General features: G+C 47.1%; 1 protein-coding gene across 2 annotated transcripts in view; it reads right to left on the bottom strand.

Annotated features, from left to right (window-relative positions):
- Window positions 1-9715: 9715 nt before the first annotated feature.
- MRPL18 (mitochondrial ribosomal protein L18) overlaps window positions 9716-18451 on the bottom strand; it is a 198479-nt gene continuing 189743 nt past the window's right edge. For both annotated transcript variants that reach the window (XM_069628836.1, XM_069628837.1), the window contains one exon: window positions 9716-9994. In XM_069628836.1, the coding sequence (XP_069484937.1) occupies window positions 9923-9994 (72 nt within the window). In that variant the 3' untranslated portion in view covers window positions 9716-9922. The remainder of the gene's footprint in view (window positions 9995-18451) is intronic.

The raw sequence follows: 18451 nt of genomic DNA, 5'->3' as shown, positions 1-18451 counted from the left end.
TGGCAAATAAAACACTGTCAATATAAGCCTTACCTGAGTTTGTGTCATGGTGGCTAGCATCTCTCACATCTATCCAAGCTACATCAATTTGGCATCATGTGTCCGCTCTGTAAACCCAGTTCAGCCTCTCTTTGTTCCTTTGTGAAGGAAGGGAACACCCTCCCCAGAGAGAGACAGACACTCCACAGGAAGCTGTCCTAGCTACAAAAATCAAAGGGCGCACACATTCTCAAAAAGGGTAGCCTCACACGAAGGTGCTGCATACCAAAAGGGCCATTAATGCTACTGAGAAGAGAAGGGGGGGATTTGTGTAGACAGAGGGAGCTCCCGACAGCCGGAACTGCAGAAAACAATTTGGGTGCGATGTCAGAAGGCCAAGTTCACTTATTCAAAGAATAGAGTGGAAACAAAGCAGGTTTGCTTTTGACCATTCATCTAAAGTATTTTGCCTTTAAAAGAAGCAATCTCTCACTCCTACTTTGAATCATCTTCAGACTTCAAACCATCAAGAAGATTTCCTTGGACCCTGGTGGGAAAGCAGTCCTTTCCAAAGTCACCAGTTGTGAGATGAAGGCAGGTTTTCCAAGGCAGAGGCAACGTCTATCCCCTGACCATCCCCAGGGACCATGGGGGGTGAAATGCTGATGGAACAAGAGCTTAATCTCTGCCAGCCACACTGATCCCTAGGACCTTGCTTTACTGATGGACCCCTGAAGGGGTGTGCCAGTGTCCCTCTGAACTCGCCCTGTCCCAGGGACCCTGGAGTGGGACTCTCAGCTCTAGAGAGCCAAGACAGTCAGGATTCCTACAATTTCACAGTCGAACCGCTGCAAGCCATGATTCAAGCATATTCAACCAAGTTCAAACCCACAGGACCCTCAGAGCTGCCGTTAGCACACACCAGCTTTTGAACCACCATTCAGCCCATTTAAACCATCACCAGCTAAAACTTGTTGCCTTGTTCAGCCCATTCAAACCATTTCACCAGCTAAAGCGTTGTTGCCTTGGCTCAAACCAAGAAGCATTGCTGCACTTGCATCACTTGAACTGCTGTTCTCACCACCCATCTCTTTGTCGCCACTCCAGTCGATGATCGAACCGATCCTGGTCTTCTCTCCGAACTACATCCTTTGAGCCTCGCACCAAACAGACTTGCCTGAACATCCAGTCACCAGCTCACCCGCCGAACCGGACCTGGTGAATTCCAATATCTGCATCACTTGAGCAATGCTTCGAACCGCAGCAGCCTTCTGTTTGACCCAACCTCAACATCTGCTTGACATTGGATCACAGACTCCTGCATTTCGAACATAATCAAACCCCTGAACAGCACAGAAAAGCTTCGTTTGCTGGTGTTAAACTGCCACAATACTGCAAAGATATTATTGACTGATAACTGCCCCCTGGTCTGGCCTGACTAAGATACATTAATCCAATGTTTCAACCCAAAAACATAACCTTTTTGGACACTGGTTTTTATTGCCTTTTCGTTCTCCGTCTCATTAACCAGAGTGCTGCATCTTGCTATCTTGCATGTTTTGTGTTCTTTCTACAGGGGAGGGTATTAGTAGTGTTTGCTACTTGGTTATTATGGCATATGGTGTGTTTCAAAAGTATATGTATTTTTACAGAAACTTGATGGGACATTCCTTTATTTTGGACTGTTATACTTTGCCATTTGGGTTGCTACTGGATCAGAGTCGCACCCCTCAAGAGTATAGCTTTCCCTCTGCCCAGGTTACCACAAAAGGTGACAGAGGTATATCACTTAAATGTTAGTTTTACTTTTATTATTGCATTCAATCTTGGTTTGTAGAAATGCAAGGGCTGAGAAGGCGCTTTAACCGCTACTCATTCTTGTACTTATGCAGAACAGTAGTCAATTTCTCACGAGCTCAAAGCTCTGGGGTGGATTTTAGCAACCTATACACATTTGGACAGCAGAATGGAAAAATGTCTTAATGAGTAAGGGGATCAAGAGATCCCATAGTTTCAAGAAATTGCACCAACGCTGGTCACAAAGGACACATTTACCCCTCTGGAATGTTCTTTCCGATGCTTGCTCCCTCCCACGGATTGCTCATGTATGATATCCCTAATCGGAATGCAGCTGTCCTTTGGAAACATTTCCGCCACCAGGGGGCGCAGTACAGCTGTGTGTCTGCTCCATCCGACGCCTCTATGCGCTGTATATGTCAGCGCCCAAAATATATAGCAGCCCCATGCTCGTGACCTCAGTCCCACCCTTTTCCCCTACCAATCTGAAGCTGAGGGACCATACATCCGATGAGGTACTAGCTTTCCGCCATATGGGGCAGGTAGCGAGGGTGTTGAGGAATCCGTGGGAGACCACTACAGATATACAAGTCATGTGTTCTTCTAATGGATTCCTTCCTCCCACAGATTCCTCAACTAGAATATATTCTGAAATCAGTGCGTAAAGCTGGAGATGGGACCACTACCTATAACAGAAATTCTGAAGGACTGCCCTACCAAAATGAGCATCCTGACCACGAAGGGAATTCAGGCAGTAATGCTAAGCACATGTATGCAGAAATGCCCACATCACAGCCTGGTAGATGTCCAGAATAGGGACTCCGTTCTGCAGGGCAGAGGTGGCAGCCATTCCTCTGGTGGAATGTGCACTGAGACCATCAGGGACAGTCTCGTCAGCCAGATCATAGCATTCTGAGATGCAGAGAAGGAACCACCTCGACTGGGTATGTCTGGTCACAGCACTGACAGCACGAATCCCAGCATTAGCCACGGAAAGCTGGTCATCTTTCATAGCCTCTAGTTCAAAAGATGTAGAACTTAAGGTCCCACACTGGGTCCAGAAGATGGAATCGCTCCTCTTCTTTGGAAGGGTAAGCCAGAGGAAAACAATTAAAATAAATAAAAACACAGGAAGATGGATCTTCTGATAGAGAAGTAAATCTGAGGCACATAAGGCAGAAAGGATGGTCTTACTCCCAAAGTCACCTTCTCTTTTGGGGGGAGGAGGGGAGGGAGGTAAAACAGACAATGCCTGGAGTTCACTCAACCATCTCGCAAAAGTGATGGCAACCAGGAAAATCACCTGGAAAGTGAGTAATCTGATAAAATAGGAATAGAGTGATTCAAAACAGACAAAACTAAATTCAAATCCAACGTCAGAATCAAAAATTGGCGGGAGGAAACTGGTTACACAAACCCTGCAGCAACTGCATAACAGCAGGGATTGTAACGAACAAGGCCTGTTCTGGGGACCACTTGAAGACCAAAATAGCAGTGCAGTAACCCTTTATAGGGCCAAACTGCTGACAAATTCGGCCAAGGATAGCAGAAAATCCAACACAGGGATAGTGGGCAGGATAAAGGATCAAGGTCCCTTTACCGGCACCAAACCGAAACCGTATGCCACCTGCAGGTATAAATGTATTTTGTAGTGGGCCTCCTAGCTGAAAGGAGCCAAATCGAGGATGTTGCCAGACAAGACCCATTCCTTGCATCTCTGTCCGAGTAGCTAAGCATGAAAATTCAGGATGCTGAGGTTCGGTGGAGGACCTGTCCTTCCGACTGGGAAAGCAAGTCTATTCTTTTTGGAAAGCGCCAGGGAGGGCAGATGGCCATGTCCATCAACTCTGGGTACCACGTTCCCCAAGCACAGACAGAAGCGATCAGGATCAACGTGGTCCCGAACAGGCGTAATCTCCTAAAAAATCAGTGGAATGACAGGGATCGTGGGAACGCATAAAGGAGGTTGAAAGTCCACTCAACCATCAGTGCGTTCACGAGAGCTCGCTGATGAGGAAATTCCCTGGGGCAGAACAACTTGCACTTGTTGCTGACACTGGAAGAGACGAGGTCCAGTTGAGGAGTCCCCCCCAAAAGGAGGAGATATCCTCCAGAACTTCCCGGCAGAACGGTCATTCGATTGAGCACAAAGTCTGTCTGCTCATGGCATCCACAGTGACATTCTCTTTCAGGCACATGGGACGCGTTCAGAGAAACTGTTTTCCAGAGCTCAGAACCACAGTCACATTGCTTCTCTGCACAGAGGCAAGGACACACCACCACCTTGCTTGTTCAGATAGTACATGCCACTCTGTTGTCTGTCCGTACAAGTTCATTGTTGCCTTTCATAGAGGGGAGGAAAGCGACTAGTGCCAGCCTGATCGCACTCAGCTCTAGCAAGTTTATGTGTTCCTGCAACTCTGCTGGAGACCACAGTCAAATCTGACAGGTGAGCACTTCAGCCAGTCAGAGATGCATACCTGACCACTGCCACCTCGGGCCAATGTTGACAAAACAACGTACCTCTCGGAAAGTTGTCCCATGTGGCCAACCACGTGAGATTGTGAGCCATCTGATCAGAGACCTGCAGCAAATGGTCCGACACGTGGCCCTGAAACTGCAACCATTAGCAACAGAGAAGCAACAGCAGCAATCTCATGCACAGCCTTGCTTCCGACACCACTAGGATGCAAGAGGCCATTAGCCACAGAAGGCGCAGGAAAGCAGAGTCTGGTCAGCCCTGCCCAGGCGAGTGTCCAAGACTGCTCCGATAAACCAGACAGGATGGGACAGCCAAACCAGAGACTTTTTGAAGTTCTGTGAAAAGCCCAGGCTGTGCAATAGAGTGCATGTGCAGAATAGATGCTCCGACACTAAGTCTGGGGTGCGAACTCTGGCGAGCCAGTCGTCCAGGTAGGGAAAGACATGAATGCCTTCTCTCCTGAGGCGAGCACCACCACTGCTAGCAGTTTGGGGAAAGCCCTGGGAGCAGAAAAAAGCCTCAACGGCAGGACTTTGACCTGCCAATGATGTTGGCCCACTACGAACCTCAGGTACGACCTATGCTTTTGATGAATAGGCTTCCCGAGGGTCCAGTGATAAAGCAGTCCTGCAGATCGAGGGCTTGCAGGATATGGGCCAGTGTAACAGTCAAACTTTTCCTTACGCAGGAACAAGTAGCCACAGATCCAGAATGGGTCATCCTTCTGCACCAAAAATAGGTGGAGTAGTGTAAGGAACGTATGGTGGCAATAACAAGAGACAGGTGACCACAGTTAAAGGGTGTTTTATTGAACTTTTGCAATGGTATGATGAACGCCCATCTAAGCCTAAATCTAAGATGGGAGCAAGCTACGACCGTCAAATAATAATAGAGTCCTAGTGGAGTCTTGTCAAATCAAAAAGGGCCTATATGATAAAAAAATTGCCAATCCTTACCACCAATTTACAAATAGTGTGGGTTGAAGTTCATCAAAAAAGAAAGAAGTGTTCACAAAATGTCAGGATGATTGGGCCACTGGCCTCCCTTCCCCACGTTTTCAGCACGGGGTAAGGCGGTTCACTCGAGCAAATCGCACACTCTGGCTTTGGTGGCACGAGGATACAGTTCTATTTTCAGAGTTCAGGACATCTTATGTCCAAGTTCTTTGCTCCTTGCAAGTCTCTTGACTCAGTGGGCCTGGTGTATACAATAACACGCAAACCTTTTCCTTTTTACGAGTATTCAATTTGGGCATTCGCCCTGGATCCCACTCAGCCAGGATCAAATCCTTTTCAAAACCAAAAATGGGCACGTTGAATCTCCCTATTCCAGGCTCAGATCCCTTTCAACTATGTTCAGATCATTTCTTCTCGGGTGATTCACGGTTCATCCCAGAACCCCCTCCCCCAGCCAGGCTCAGATCTCTTGGTCAATTAGTCTCCCTCAGACCCATTTTGATGTACTTTAAACTATCGAAGACTTTAGAATGTGCACAGAATGTGCACAGAATTTCGCAAGACCCGTTGCATGATTTCAATCTCAGTATTCCTTTTCTCACACTCGGCATCATTTGGATACCTAACAGAGACCTTCGAATGGTGGGTTGCCTCCCAAAATTCAATCACAAAGTTCAGTTACTTCTTTGGTTCCAATTATACTTGCGTCACTCCTTGCAAATGCATCACACACACACACACACAATTCTCTTCGTACAATGTTGCCGCTTGCAACCTTGGTTCAAAACACAAGCTCGTTTGCCATCAGTCTCTCCAACTCATTGGCCGTGCTGCCTTTTCCGACACTGCTTTGTTGTAGGAGCCAAGGACAGTACCACTGCGGCAATCGCTCCTCCCCGCCTTGGTTATCGATGCAGGAGAGCACCGGGTACCTCCGACACACGGTGCTGGTTTGATCATCCTTAGTACCTGGTCTTCAGTTTCTTACTTTCCAAGGATCATAAAAGTAACAGTCTTTAGTGGTCACAAATACTTCCCTCCTTGCGACTCTCTCTGCTCTCGCCGTCTTTCTCCTTGCAGTAAACTGCCATCTTGGAACTGCTGTTTCCTTGTGTGTTTTGCCTCACTCAGAGTGTGCATTCGTGCTCTGCCTTCATGTGGCGAAGTGTGATGGAAGTCAGGTGTGTTTAAAAATACATAATTGTCTGACCTTGCCTGTCCATGGTGTTGGGACATGTCAGGTATACGGCTCTGGTATTAGTCCGTTGTCGCTCACGGTGAACTGTCAGTGAGAAAGTTTGTGAGGGAAAAAGGGGGTTGAATTCCCAGGTATTCTGCCTGGTAGCATGGGGAAAGGGTTTTATTGGGAAGGGGAAATCGTGTTGCACCCTCCAGTGTCCCACTTCCACTCCCCGAGGACCCCTCATCCAGGTGATCCTCCCACACTAGTCCACCCCCAGGAACTGGATCCAAAAGTGATGGCCGTGTCCTGGTCACCTGGATGATCCCCGGGGACTAGCAGGTGAGACACCTTCCGAGGAGGGTACCAACTCGATCTCGCTTTTTGACAGAAGCTAGCGGACCTCTTTCAGGAGGATGGGGTCTGAACAAGGGGGCAGTCTGAGAGCTGTGGTCTGGAGGGCTCTGTAGGGATGGGAGGCAATACCGCTGTTGGATGACCTGTAAGGCTGAAGCTTTGGAGATGGCCCTTGACCATTCCGGATTCAACAGGCAAAGCCTCCCCTCATCGGCATTTAGTGGCATAGCCAGTCACTGAGGTTTTGGGGCCTGGGGTGCAGCGGGGACAGCAGTGACCGCCATGCCCCCTCTCTGGGCATCGCTACCTCTCGGGAAGCGCCTGCCCTGCAGACTGACCATAGCCTCTTGGGGCAGTCAGGGGAGGGATGAAAACCCCTGGACAGAAACAATGACTGTGCAGAGGACTGCAAGACAGCAAGCCCTAAAGACTAGCCATTGCCTTTGATGACTATACCATCTGGAGGACCTCATCAGCTTTGCCCCAAAAAGATTCTGCCCATCGAAACGTATGTCCAACAGCTCGGCCTGTACATCATCCTCAAATCCAGACATCCTCAACCAAGAGTAGCGTCTGACAACAGTTCTTGTATCCATGATCTGCCCACACAATATGCAGTGTCCACACCCGATTGCAACATCTTGCGGACAGCCTCCTTGCCATCAGTAACTATGGACAGAAAGTCATCTCTCACTCAGGGACATGTTCAGCCGCATTGGTGTTGCGGCCTGAACAACCAAACTCTCTGGTGAGGCAGGAGAGGAGAGAAACACCAGGTCTGATGCGGTGGGCCAGTGCTTCTTTGCAAGTTCCCAGTCCACTGCCGGAACAGAGGCATGTTTCTCCAACACTTGGAGAACAGGAGCGTCCACTGCCACATTGAAGGGCAGGAGCATTACCTTTTTGGGGGCATGATCCAAGATATATCACAGTTTGTACTGAACCTTTGATATGGATGGCGCTGACTACACCAGAGTACTGGCCACCCTAACCACCAATCAATGAAAAGCAGCATGAGGGTTTCCTGGGGTGGGAGCTGGCAGAATGAGAGTCTTCGGCCAGTACATCCTCACATCCCCCATAGAACTCTTCCAGGAAATCTCTCACCTCCCTAGAACCCAGGGGTTCCAAACCAAAAGGAACCTGGTTACCCTCCTCGACACAGATGTCATACATCCTAGAAATTAAGGAGTCCATAGGGAGTGTAGCATATTCCCGTGGAGCAGCCGTGTCAACGATGCTGATTGTCACCAACAACGAAGACAGAACCTGCACTGCAGCATTAGCACCCGAAAGTGGTGCCTGTCGGTGCCAAGGAAACTCAGCCGTGTTCTGGTCCAGGCCTGATCCCGAAGGCATGCAGGAGGGGTACCCAACCAGTACCCTCCCAGTCTTGATAGAGGCAGTGGGATCAGTCAGTGACACAGCTGCCTTTGCCTGAGCTGAAGTCGCCGGCACCTTGGGTGAAAGTGATCCCAGTCATCTGAAGTGGAGGATTTGGTAGGAAAAAGGTGCCTGTGCTGGTGCTCTGGTGACTCCCTGGAGCAGTGGCTCTTTTTTCAAGGAAGAAGAGGAATGTCAGTGTGAGGATTCACTTGGGGAGTGGGACCTATTCCGATGCAGCTTCTTTTTCTTCTCATTGCATGAAGCCACCCTGTCTTCAGAGCGGCTGTCCATGCCGTGCTTCACCCATCGCCTTGTGGACAAATGTCAATATCTTCCCGGCCCTTTCCTGCAGTGCATTCGGGTGCATGGACTGGCACGACCCACAATCCTGGATGTCATGGGCCTCGCCCAAGCAGTATAGACAAATCCGTTGTGGATCTGAGACAAACATCTGCCAGCCACAATCCGCAGATGGTTTGAAGATCGAGGCTCATGACAGTGGTCATGGCACAGAGCAAAAAACCTCAAAGCTTGACGAGCATGTTCGAGATTAGCAAACAAGGGTGCAGAAAAAAGGAACCGAGGTCAAGGGGCCCAGCGCTGCTATATAGACTGGCCCCAATGTAATATCTGGTGTGGGGCGTGTATAGATGTCAGGCGGAGTTGACGCAGTGTCGCATAGAAACGTTTCCGAAAAAAAACTGCAAAGGGATAGGTATATCATAGATGTGGAATCCGTGAGAGGAAGGAATCCATTAGAAAGAATCATTTAAGCTATCAGCAATGAAAGACTATTTGGATTTCGCAATATTCGATGTCAGACCCATAGCAGGTGCAGAGACTGCGGTGGGGGGCTGTGGACTGAAGCGTGGAGCATTTGGAACAGCACATTGTATATTGGCTCTCAGACAATCCATTATGTACTGGCTTTTTATTTTCTGTAAGAAGTCTGCAAGTCGCAGATAACTTTCTAAAGGAATTCCAGTGGCAATGTGAGTCTAGGGGAGAGATCCAATCACTAATTGAGGAAAAGAGTTTCTGGGCGTGTTCCTGGAGAGGATTTTATCATGATGTGCCAGTGGGCTTGTTTAAAACCAAAAAGTCTTGTCGTATTAGGTCAGCTGACGTATATTACATTTTTCAGCATGGGAGAAATACTCCATCCAACTCCTTTTAAATGGTTTACATTTTATTTTCTTTGTTTTCTTTACAACCAAGTCCTGTGGCTACCGAAGGGACATAAAACGACTAGCAAGCCAACCGAGTGTTACAGTTGTTGTATTAAGAGACAGGAAAGTTAATTAAATCACAGTAGGTTGAGTCACTCACATAGATGGGATTTTATAGCCTTACTAGAATGAATACAGAGGGGAATGCAGGTTCAGAGCAAGGTAAAAGATGCTGCCAGGGCTTCACGGTCACTGACCATGTAGCAGTTACAATGAGGCACAGAAACTTAAATCATAAACCACCACAAGACGACACATTCAATAATAGTACTTGGTCTTACAGCCGCCTTGATCCCAAGACCACAGCAATTTGAGACACCACCAGCATATTAACAGGAGGAGAGGCGAAAAATATTACATATTTTTATTTAGTACAAAAAGGTGCCATCAGAAGACCTGTATCCCTTGGTCCAATTGTTCTTTCTCTGTGATGTGCCGTAATTGTCCTCGGCCACAGGTCTCACCAATTCCATTCACAACTCTGTACAACAGAAATCCTCAACAGGTATTTAAGTGGACTTCAGCTTCATATACGTTATCCCATCACGATCAGCGGTCACTTGTATACTCGTCGGGGCTCACTGAGGACAACACCACCGTCCTTCATCGCATTACGAAAGCGCTGGACCTAGATTATACACCACACAAAAGAAAAGGAGCAAATGTAAAAGAAATGCTCATTAAGGAAAACGTCACAATGCTAGAATGTTAAAAGGTTATAGAGTGCAATTCCTGCACGAATGACTAGTGCCATCTGTGAAATCCAAGTGAAAAAACTGCTGCATCTCTGATTGGACAATGTATGAGAGAGCTATTCTTGGATGTGTTCTTCACACTCCTCTCTTAAGCTTCCCAGCAGATCCTTGCAGCACTTACATTTTATTCAATGGCTATTCATGTAGGTTCTAGGTACTAGAAAGAAATGTTATGTGCATAGGCTGCAGCTGGTATGTTTGGCAGTATACCTGTATGTGCCTTCAATGAAGTAAATAAATTCAAACGATTCCCAGAAAGCACTCAAACAATGCTACTGAAAACCAAAATAATTTGTCTTTTTTATTTTTCATGTAGATCAAGCATTGGACACATGACCCACATTCAATGTTTTCCCTTCCAAAGTGTGCACATCTCCTAAGGGAACTATATCTTTCCTTGCTCACATTACTACAATCTAGTTTACACCTCTTACTCTGACACACACATGAATCTGTCAGCTAGCAAATACAACAAACAAATATGTCTGTCAACTAACAAGTACATCATTTCTGCCACACGTTTCGATTAGTGATCCACATCATAGTTCTGTGGCCCCTACTGCGCTTATTCAAGGACATTTGAATTGCTCAAGCAAGTACTCTATAAACAAGTTTATAGAGCCGGGCCTTGTTTCAAAGACCCATTTCTGGCCCCTTGTTCACCATTTCCACTCCTGCTCCATTACTCTACAGATCTCGTGCCCCCTGTGCACATCTAAACCTGATATTCAGCAGGCTTTACTGTATGTTCCTTTCCATTTGCTGACTTTGCCCTGCGTTTGTAGTGCGCATCCATCTTCAGATCAGCTGTGCTTGATGATTGCCTGGGACAGCGCTAACATCTTCCCTGTCGCTGCGCTTGCAGAACGAGGATCTGTTTTGTTTTTTTCCAACTCATGTCCAGCTGACTTTGAAAAGTTTCTTCCCCGCATCTGCCCTAGTAGAATAAGCATCTGCTTCAACGTTTGATCGGCCGACACTGAAGGACCAGCTGGGAAGGCATTTCAGACGCCGCATCCGAGAGCGCATTTCTTTCTAACTTTGACTGCCCGAAGCCGACTCCAATCTCATTGTGGTAAGCCTTGTGGCAATCACTCCCAACAGGACCCTTTTACCCGAAAAACTAACGTGCACATTGTGATTTCTGGGCAAATCAAAAATGTCAAAAGTAAAGAATACAAAAAAAATTAAGTAAAGCATTTTCGATGGGGCATTTTTGTTGATTAATGCAACCACATTCCTGTGAATCGCACGTTGTGCAGAAGCACACGTGTTTGGGTCTACATTCATTATTTATGCTCCTTAGTCTGCTGGACTTTTTTCATTCCTTTGCCACAGTTTTTGCAGTGGCCAATGACTCACTTCTAAGATGGCGTTCGTTTTCCGTGGTGCCTGTCCCTGCCTACTCACCATTGGCTAACCTGGTACTCATATTCCCATTGGCTGGTCCGGAGGTGAGAGCCGGCCCATGTTTCAAAGGGCCCATGTCAGCTTCCATGTCTGCTTTACTGGCTGCAATCATGAGATTACAGCAACAGCCAAGCCCTCACTGAGGCTGCTACCCGTGGGCTATTGGACTGCCATGACTCTTACCATTTTCTGTTTGGGTTAGTTCCTCCCTTGATTTACCTGTACTTCCTTCTCAGAGGGTACTCTCAAATCTCCTTGTTATGCACTCATTTGAAGCTTTATCTATACTCACCTCTCCCATCCGACTACCACTCTATAATCCTTAATTACTGGTCTCCCATTTAACTTGAAAGTCAAACGTGGGTGTATTTTTGCATTTACTTGAAAGTCAAACTTGGGTGTATTTTTGCATTTACTCGAAAGTCAAACTTGGGTGTATTTTTGCATCTAACTTTGGCCACTGATCGTAACCTGCTAGCATAGTGACTGTTCAATACTGCTTTACTTGCTTACCCCTCCCTCTGCCTCCTTTTCCACTCATGGCGCTTTCTGTTTCTCCCATCTATTCCAACGGTTTCTCCATCAACTATCCTTCCCTTCTCACTAAGTCTGGAAAAAAGAAATTTAAAAAGGATATCTTGGCCTCCAACCCTGGTCTCCCTATCGCTGATACCTATACCAGCGCCTCTTCCAGACAGACCCTCACCGACATCCTCTTTGTTGTTCCTTCGCCATATCTATGAACCCCACAAATGATCTCTGTGCTTTGTCTTATCTCCTCCTCTCCCATTAATGGTGGCACCCGCTGGGATGTCCTCATGGCTTCTTTGGACTCCTCCAGAGTCATTCTTAATGTCTACCTAAATGACACTGTCATGGTCCAAGGTCCCATAGCCAATCTCCTCCTCTTTGATAGGCGTTTCCCTCGCCTCATCAACTTCCTCTCATCTCCAGCTGTCCCCTCCTCTCACTCCTTGGCTACCTTGCCCACTTTTTCCTCCTCCTCCCCTGCCACTCTTCAGGCTTCCTCCACAACTCTGCAGGGCATACCTCTGATTTGTACCTCTCCCCGGAAGGTCTTTAAGGCCGGCAACCTTCTCAACTCTTGCTCTGCTGTCAAACATCTGCCACCTCCTTGAAGAACTGGACCTTAATGTCCTCGGTCTTACGGAGACATGGTTCACGGCCAGCTCTGTCACAAGCTTGGACACTCTCCTCCCTGATGGCAACAAGATCCTCTCCGCACCCAGATCCACCCGACCTGGAGGGGGCGTAGCCCTGATCTTTCCTAAATGGATTCCTGCCACTATCATTCCCACTCAGATTTACTCCTCTTCTGAATGCCTTGTCTGCAGGCTATCAATCTCTCCTAGTCACTCTTACTGTTGCTACTCTCTACCGCCCCCCAGCCCCCCCGGGCAAATTACCTCTTTGTGGGCTGACCCCGCCTCCTCCCTCCTGGCCTAAACCACTCAACTCCTCCTCCTTTGTGACCTCAACATCCACCTCGATTCGACCCGGTTCCTCATCTCTGCTCTTTCGCAACCTCTGATGCCCTCTCCCCCTCTATCCTTCCCTCTGGCCCAACACACTCTGCAGGACACACACTTGATGTCTTGATCTCTGACCACTCTGCTCTCCTCCTAGGACCCCCCCCACATCCGGACACAACCCTGTCCCATCTCTACGCTTCTATCTCTGATACTCTTGCCCCCGTCAGGAGGATCCACTTGAAGTCCAAAGCCAAGTGCAATTCCTGGTATGACTGCGACCTAGCTACACTTAAACGTAAGTGTAGGGCGGCTGAGAGGAAATGGAAGGCTTCTTGCTCATCCTCTGACAAACTGGCCTGTCACCTGCTCCAAAGGCAATACCGACTCTCTGTCTGCACTAAGATGCCACAGAGACACGGGCTTGAATGTGGGCTCTCTTCTAACAACTCGGCCAAACTCTTTAAAATCTGCAAGGAGCTTGCCAACCCTTTGGCAGTCTCTACCCCTCCTCTTGCATCCCAGGATCTCTGTAATGCCCTTGCCTCGCACTTCATCTAAAAAAAACCAGGGCATCCTGTCCACCCTCTCCTCCCCTGCCCTGCCCCTCATATTCCCTCTCAGTCTGTGCTTGCAGACCTCCCCCCTTTAACTACCGCCCCCCCACCGTCCTTCTCTTCCTTTCCTATTTTCTCCAACGAGGTCGCTAGACAAGTCCGATCTATGAAAACCTTGTCAAAACAGGTTCATCCCTGCTCCTCTAAAAACAACAAGGAACACATTGACACCCACGCTCCTGGAAAAGCTGGCCATCTCTCAGCTTAACCTTCACTCAGATTCTGTTGGCTGTCTCCATGACCACCAGTCTGGCGTCAGAGCAGCCAAAAGCACGGAAACTGCTCTCCTGAACATCCGTGAAGATCTGCTCTCCAACCTGGAATCCAACATTCCCTCTGTCCTCATCCTTCTTGATCTCTCTTCTGCCTTCGACACGGTCAACCACACCATCCTACTCAACCGTCTCTGTGATAACCTGGGTATCACTGATCAGGATCCGACCTGGCTTACCTCTTTCCTCTCTGATCAACCCTCCCAGGTCCAACTGGGGTCCTTCCTATCCTCAAACTTCCTCTCTACCTGTGGGGTTCCCCAGGGAGTTAACCTCTCACCCTGGCTCTTCAACCAATACCTGGCGACTCTCGCCCACTGCATTGCCATTTTCTGTTCAAATTTCCAGTGCTACGCTGATGACAACTCATTTTCCGGCTGCCCTCGGCCACCTCGTCTCCCTCTCTCATCTCGGACTGCCTAACTGCCATTCAAGAGTGGTGTGCTGCCAATGATCTTTGTCTGAATGCCATCAAGACTGAGATCCGCCTCATCGGCACACCATCTCCATCCTTTTCCCTCACTCTCTGGCAGGACTCCCTGGGCCCTCCTCCTACCCCCTACCCGCAAGGCTAAGAACCTCGTGGTCATCTCTGACTCCACACTTTCCTTCTCCGCCCATATCTCTGAGGTCTGTAAAAAGTCCAACTTCCTACTGCACCTCCTCAGAGGTACTCTGCCTTTCCTCTCCTTCCCTCAGAAGCTCACTGTCTCCCAAGCTCTGGTTCTCTCTAGGTTGGACTATTGTAACAGCCCCTTTCTAAATCTACCTGCCTCTACTCTCTGCCCTCTGCAACTTATGCAGAACAGGACTGCAAGACTTGGCCTTGGCCTCAAGCCCTGGGATCGTATCTCTCCAGCTCTGAAATCTCTCCATTGGCTCCGAGTGAATGCAAGGATTACATTCAAAACCCTCTGCATTGTCCACAAGGCTTTCTGGGGCCTGGGTCCAACATACCTTCAGCTATCCCTCCGCAAATACCTCTCCTCTCGAGCTCTTCGCTCTTCTACCTCCAACTCCCTCCGGGTCAATTGTTTTTCAAAGAAATGATCTGGGGGTAGATCTCTGTCTTCGACTGGGGCCTCCCTCTGGAACAGCCTCCCTGCCACTCTAAAACTTAAGAACCATCTCCGGTTCCGGTAGCACCGCAAGACCTTCCTCTTTGCTGCTGCCTTCACTCCCCTCTCCCCTGTGCTCCTGGCCATCCTCTGTCCCCTGGGCCCAGGTACATACTCACCCTGCCACCCTCCTGCACTGCCTCCTGGCCACCCCTTGCACTGGGGATTGTATCTGTACCCATACAGCCCCCCTTTTTTGTTCCTGCTTTTTCTGCACTTATCAGACTTAACCAGTCTGCTGCCTTAAGCACAGCACTTGCTGACTGCACTACCACTGTTTATTGCCTCCTTTTCTATTTATTATGCATTTGCTCTCCTCTGCTCCTTACTTTCCACTCTCCCCCTTCCATGCCCCTTTTCCATGCACTTGTGCGTTCTCAATGTCACTGGGCCTAGTAAGATCATTGTTTTGTTGTGTTTCTCCCCTGTTCTCCTCCCATGCCTAGTCAAGCTCTGAAACACCTGTGTATGAGCGCGATACAAATAAAATATGTCTCCACCACTTGTTCACACCACAGTTATATGTACCATTTTCGATTGGGTGATATTGTATTTAAATATGTGCTCTGTAAAGCACTTTGGATAAAGGCGCTATATAAATAACACATCATTTTCACTATCATTACATCCAAAAGGAAAAGAGAGACAAAGGCAAAGAACATACAGGAATTATTCAGCAACCGCGTTCATAAATAAAAAATGATCAATATTAGCCACAAATATCAACTTATATTGTATGCTATCAACCCATTTAGGAAACCAAGTGCAAAACAACTGGCAATAGCAATTTTTAGTATGCCGTTTGCCATATCCCCACTTAAAAGCAATGGAAGTCTTGCATTTTTTAAATTTCACTCTTTTTACTAATCAAGATGCCAGTGTACACATTAATGCGTGCATACAAATGCACATTAATAGTTGGACCAATAAGGGGCACCCAAAAGTAAATGTGGACTCAGGTAAACATAATGAAGGGTCAGGATAGAGAGGATGTTACAAGATGGCAACCGCTAGTAATTTTATACAAGCCAAATGGCCATGGGTGAGGTGAAATGTCCTCGTTCTGTTAAGTAACTTTAAATAAGGATCCCAAAATGGCACCCGAGTTACAACGAACGCCAAACAAGACGTGGTCATCATGCAATGCCCTGTGGATACATTGTATCAGGTAAGGTTTAGAGTCTGTATTAGAGTAGCAGTTTCATAGAGGAGGCGCGGGAGCTAAGGAACACTAGGTTTGAAATGTGTGTCACAATTCAGACAGAAGAAAATATGAAACACCACAACAAAGAGGTTATGTGGTAGCTTAGAAGGAAGAGAACGCAGTTAAGTTATTTGGATAGGTAAGTAGACATTTAATATGAGCAGTTGAGAGAGTCGGAGTAAATGAATGTATTGATGGTGCTATAGCTTGACTTAGATCTTATAGGCTTATTTTGCAAAAAGAAAAGGAATTATGCACACTGGAACAAATGCTAAATACAGAATATTAATGCAGAAGAATTAAAGATGTTCAACGGAGGAAACAGGTAGGATTGGAAAAATACAATTGATAAGAATATTATTTGATATTTAGTATGGCCTCTTGATTAGTAAAAACTGTGAAATCTAACAAATGCAAGACTTTCATTGCTTTTAAGTGGGGATATGGCAAAAGACATACTAAAAATTGTGATTGCCAGTTGTTTTGAACTGGGTTTCTTAAGTGGGTTGATAGAATAAGTGTTGATATTTGTGGTTAATATTGATCCATGAATGAGGTTGCCGACTAATGTATTTTCCTTCCCTTTGACTCATTTTTCCTTTCGAACGCACATATAGCTGTGGTGTCTAATTGTGGTGTAGACATAGTTTATAGAGTACATGTTTGTTCAAATTGCCTTGAAGCTCTCTAGGGGCCACACAACTATGATGTGGACCACTACGAGAAACACGTGTTAGCAGAAATATGTACTTGTTAGCTGACATTCATTTGTTTCGCAGAGATATATGTAGCTGTCAGAAATTCATTCATTTGTGTGTCAAAGTAAGAGGTGTAAACCAGATAGTAGTTTTGCAAGCAACAAAAGATATCGTTTCTTTGGGAGATGTGCACAATTTAGAAAGGCAAAAATGATTGAATGTGGTTCATGTGTCAAATGTCTGATGTACATGAAAAATAAATTAGACAAATGAATGTGGTTTAATAAGCACTGTTCTTGGATGTGGACAGGCACTGAGGAAGATCAGTACTGGCATTGGGGCAACCACTGCAGGTTATACGTGTGATGGCAAAGCAGCAAGTGATAATCAGTGATTTGTACAAAAGGAGCTGTGGAACAGGACACGGTTGCATGGCCGAACTAGCATAGGATTGGCCCCAAGTGCATGAAGAGAGCTGTATGTGGATTCCAAGCAGAGATAACCGTGGAGCAGAATTTAAGTGCAGTGGTATGGTTGTATATTGTGCGCAAAAACCGATATGGCAGGTATGCTGCATGTGATACTTTGGCTGAACAGGATGCAAGGTCAGAATACTGGAACACATGTAGGTGGTTCAAACGGGTATAGTGACAGTTTTGTGTACAGTGTTTCAATATTGGAATAACTATGCATGTAGGATATTGTGCACATGCTGTTCCCAGTAACATCACACATCCCACCATATTCAGCCTGCCAGTTCGAGGTGCCAGGCTCAGTAACGCTCAGTATACTACCCTCCTGCTGTACAGCCTGGTCCTAATCCTGGGTCACACATGCGGAGCGGCCCTACTTCCTCACACATCACTACTGCTCGAAGAGAAAGCAGGTCTCTGACCAATACAATATCTATGGTACAGTCACACAGGAAGTTTAGGGTCAAACCTTGGGAAATGGTGCCAAAGTGCGACCACTGAGCCACGGCAGTGTCACTAACTGCTCTTTTGCAGCCATTAAATTAAAATATGCCTCCCCCTGAACAACCTTGTCTGCTCATACACGGTTTGCTGAGAAAAATGCAGTCGTGTGCACCTGCCAGTGCAACCAGTCTCATCCCCGTCACTCACTAACTATAGTTCTAAATTCCCCCAAAAAATGCATTCAGCAGGGTATTTGCCAGGGAACATTGAGGGCCTTATCTGCATATACATTTGGGGCAAAAGGAATAGAAAGCCATGTGTGAGGCCTCGCTGCCTCAGATCTTATCTCACGGTACTCTCCAACTATACTCTCACTCATTGAGAGAAAGTTTACCTTCACAGACGTCAATGCTCGATTTACCTTCCAATCACACCACCTACTTTTTGCCCCCCTCCTTTCCAGCCTAATAATTTCCCTGACCCAGCTCTCCGCCTTTCCCCTTTTCCATTTCCATCGGAGCATGGTGAGTGTTGCCCCTTCTCTGGTGAGTTTTTTTGAATATTGTAGTAGGCCCTGAGGCCATTTGCAAGCCCGCAACAGTCT

The sequence above is a fragment of the Ambystoma mexicanum genome, chromosome 12, assembly GCF_040938575.1.
Source record: "Ambystoma mexicanum isolate Mex_15411 chromosome 12, UKY_AmexF1_1, whole genome shotgun sequence".
NCBI classification, from domain to species: Eukaryota; Metazoa; Chordata; class Amphibia; order Caudata; family Ambystomatidae; genus Ambystoma; species Ambystoma mexicanum.
This window is presented reverse-complemented; position numbering and strand designations above follow the sequence as displayed.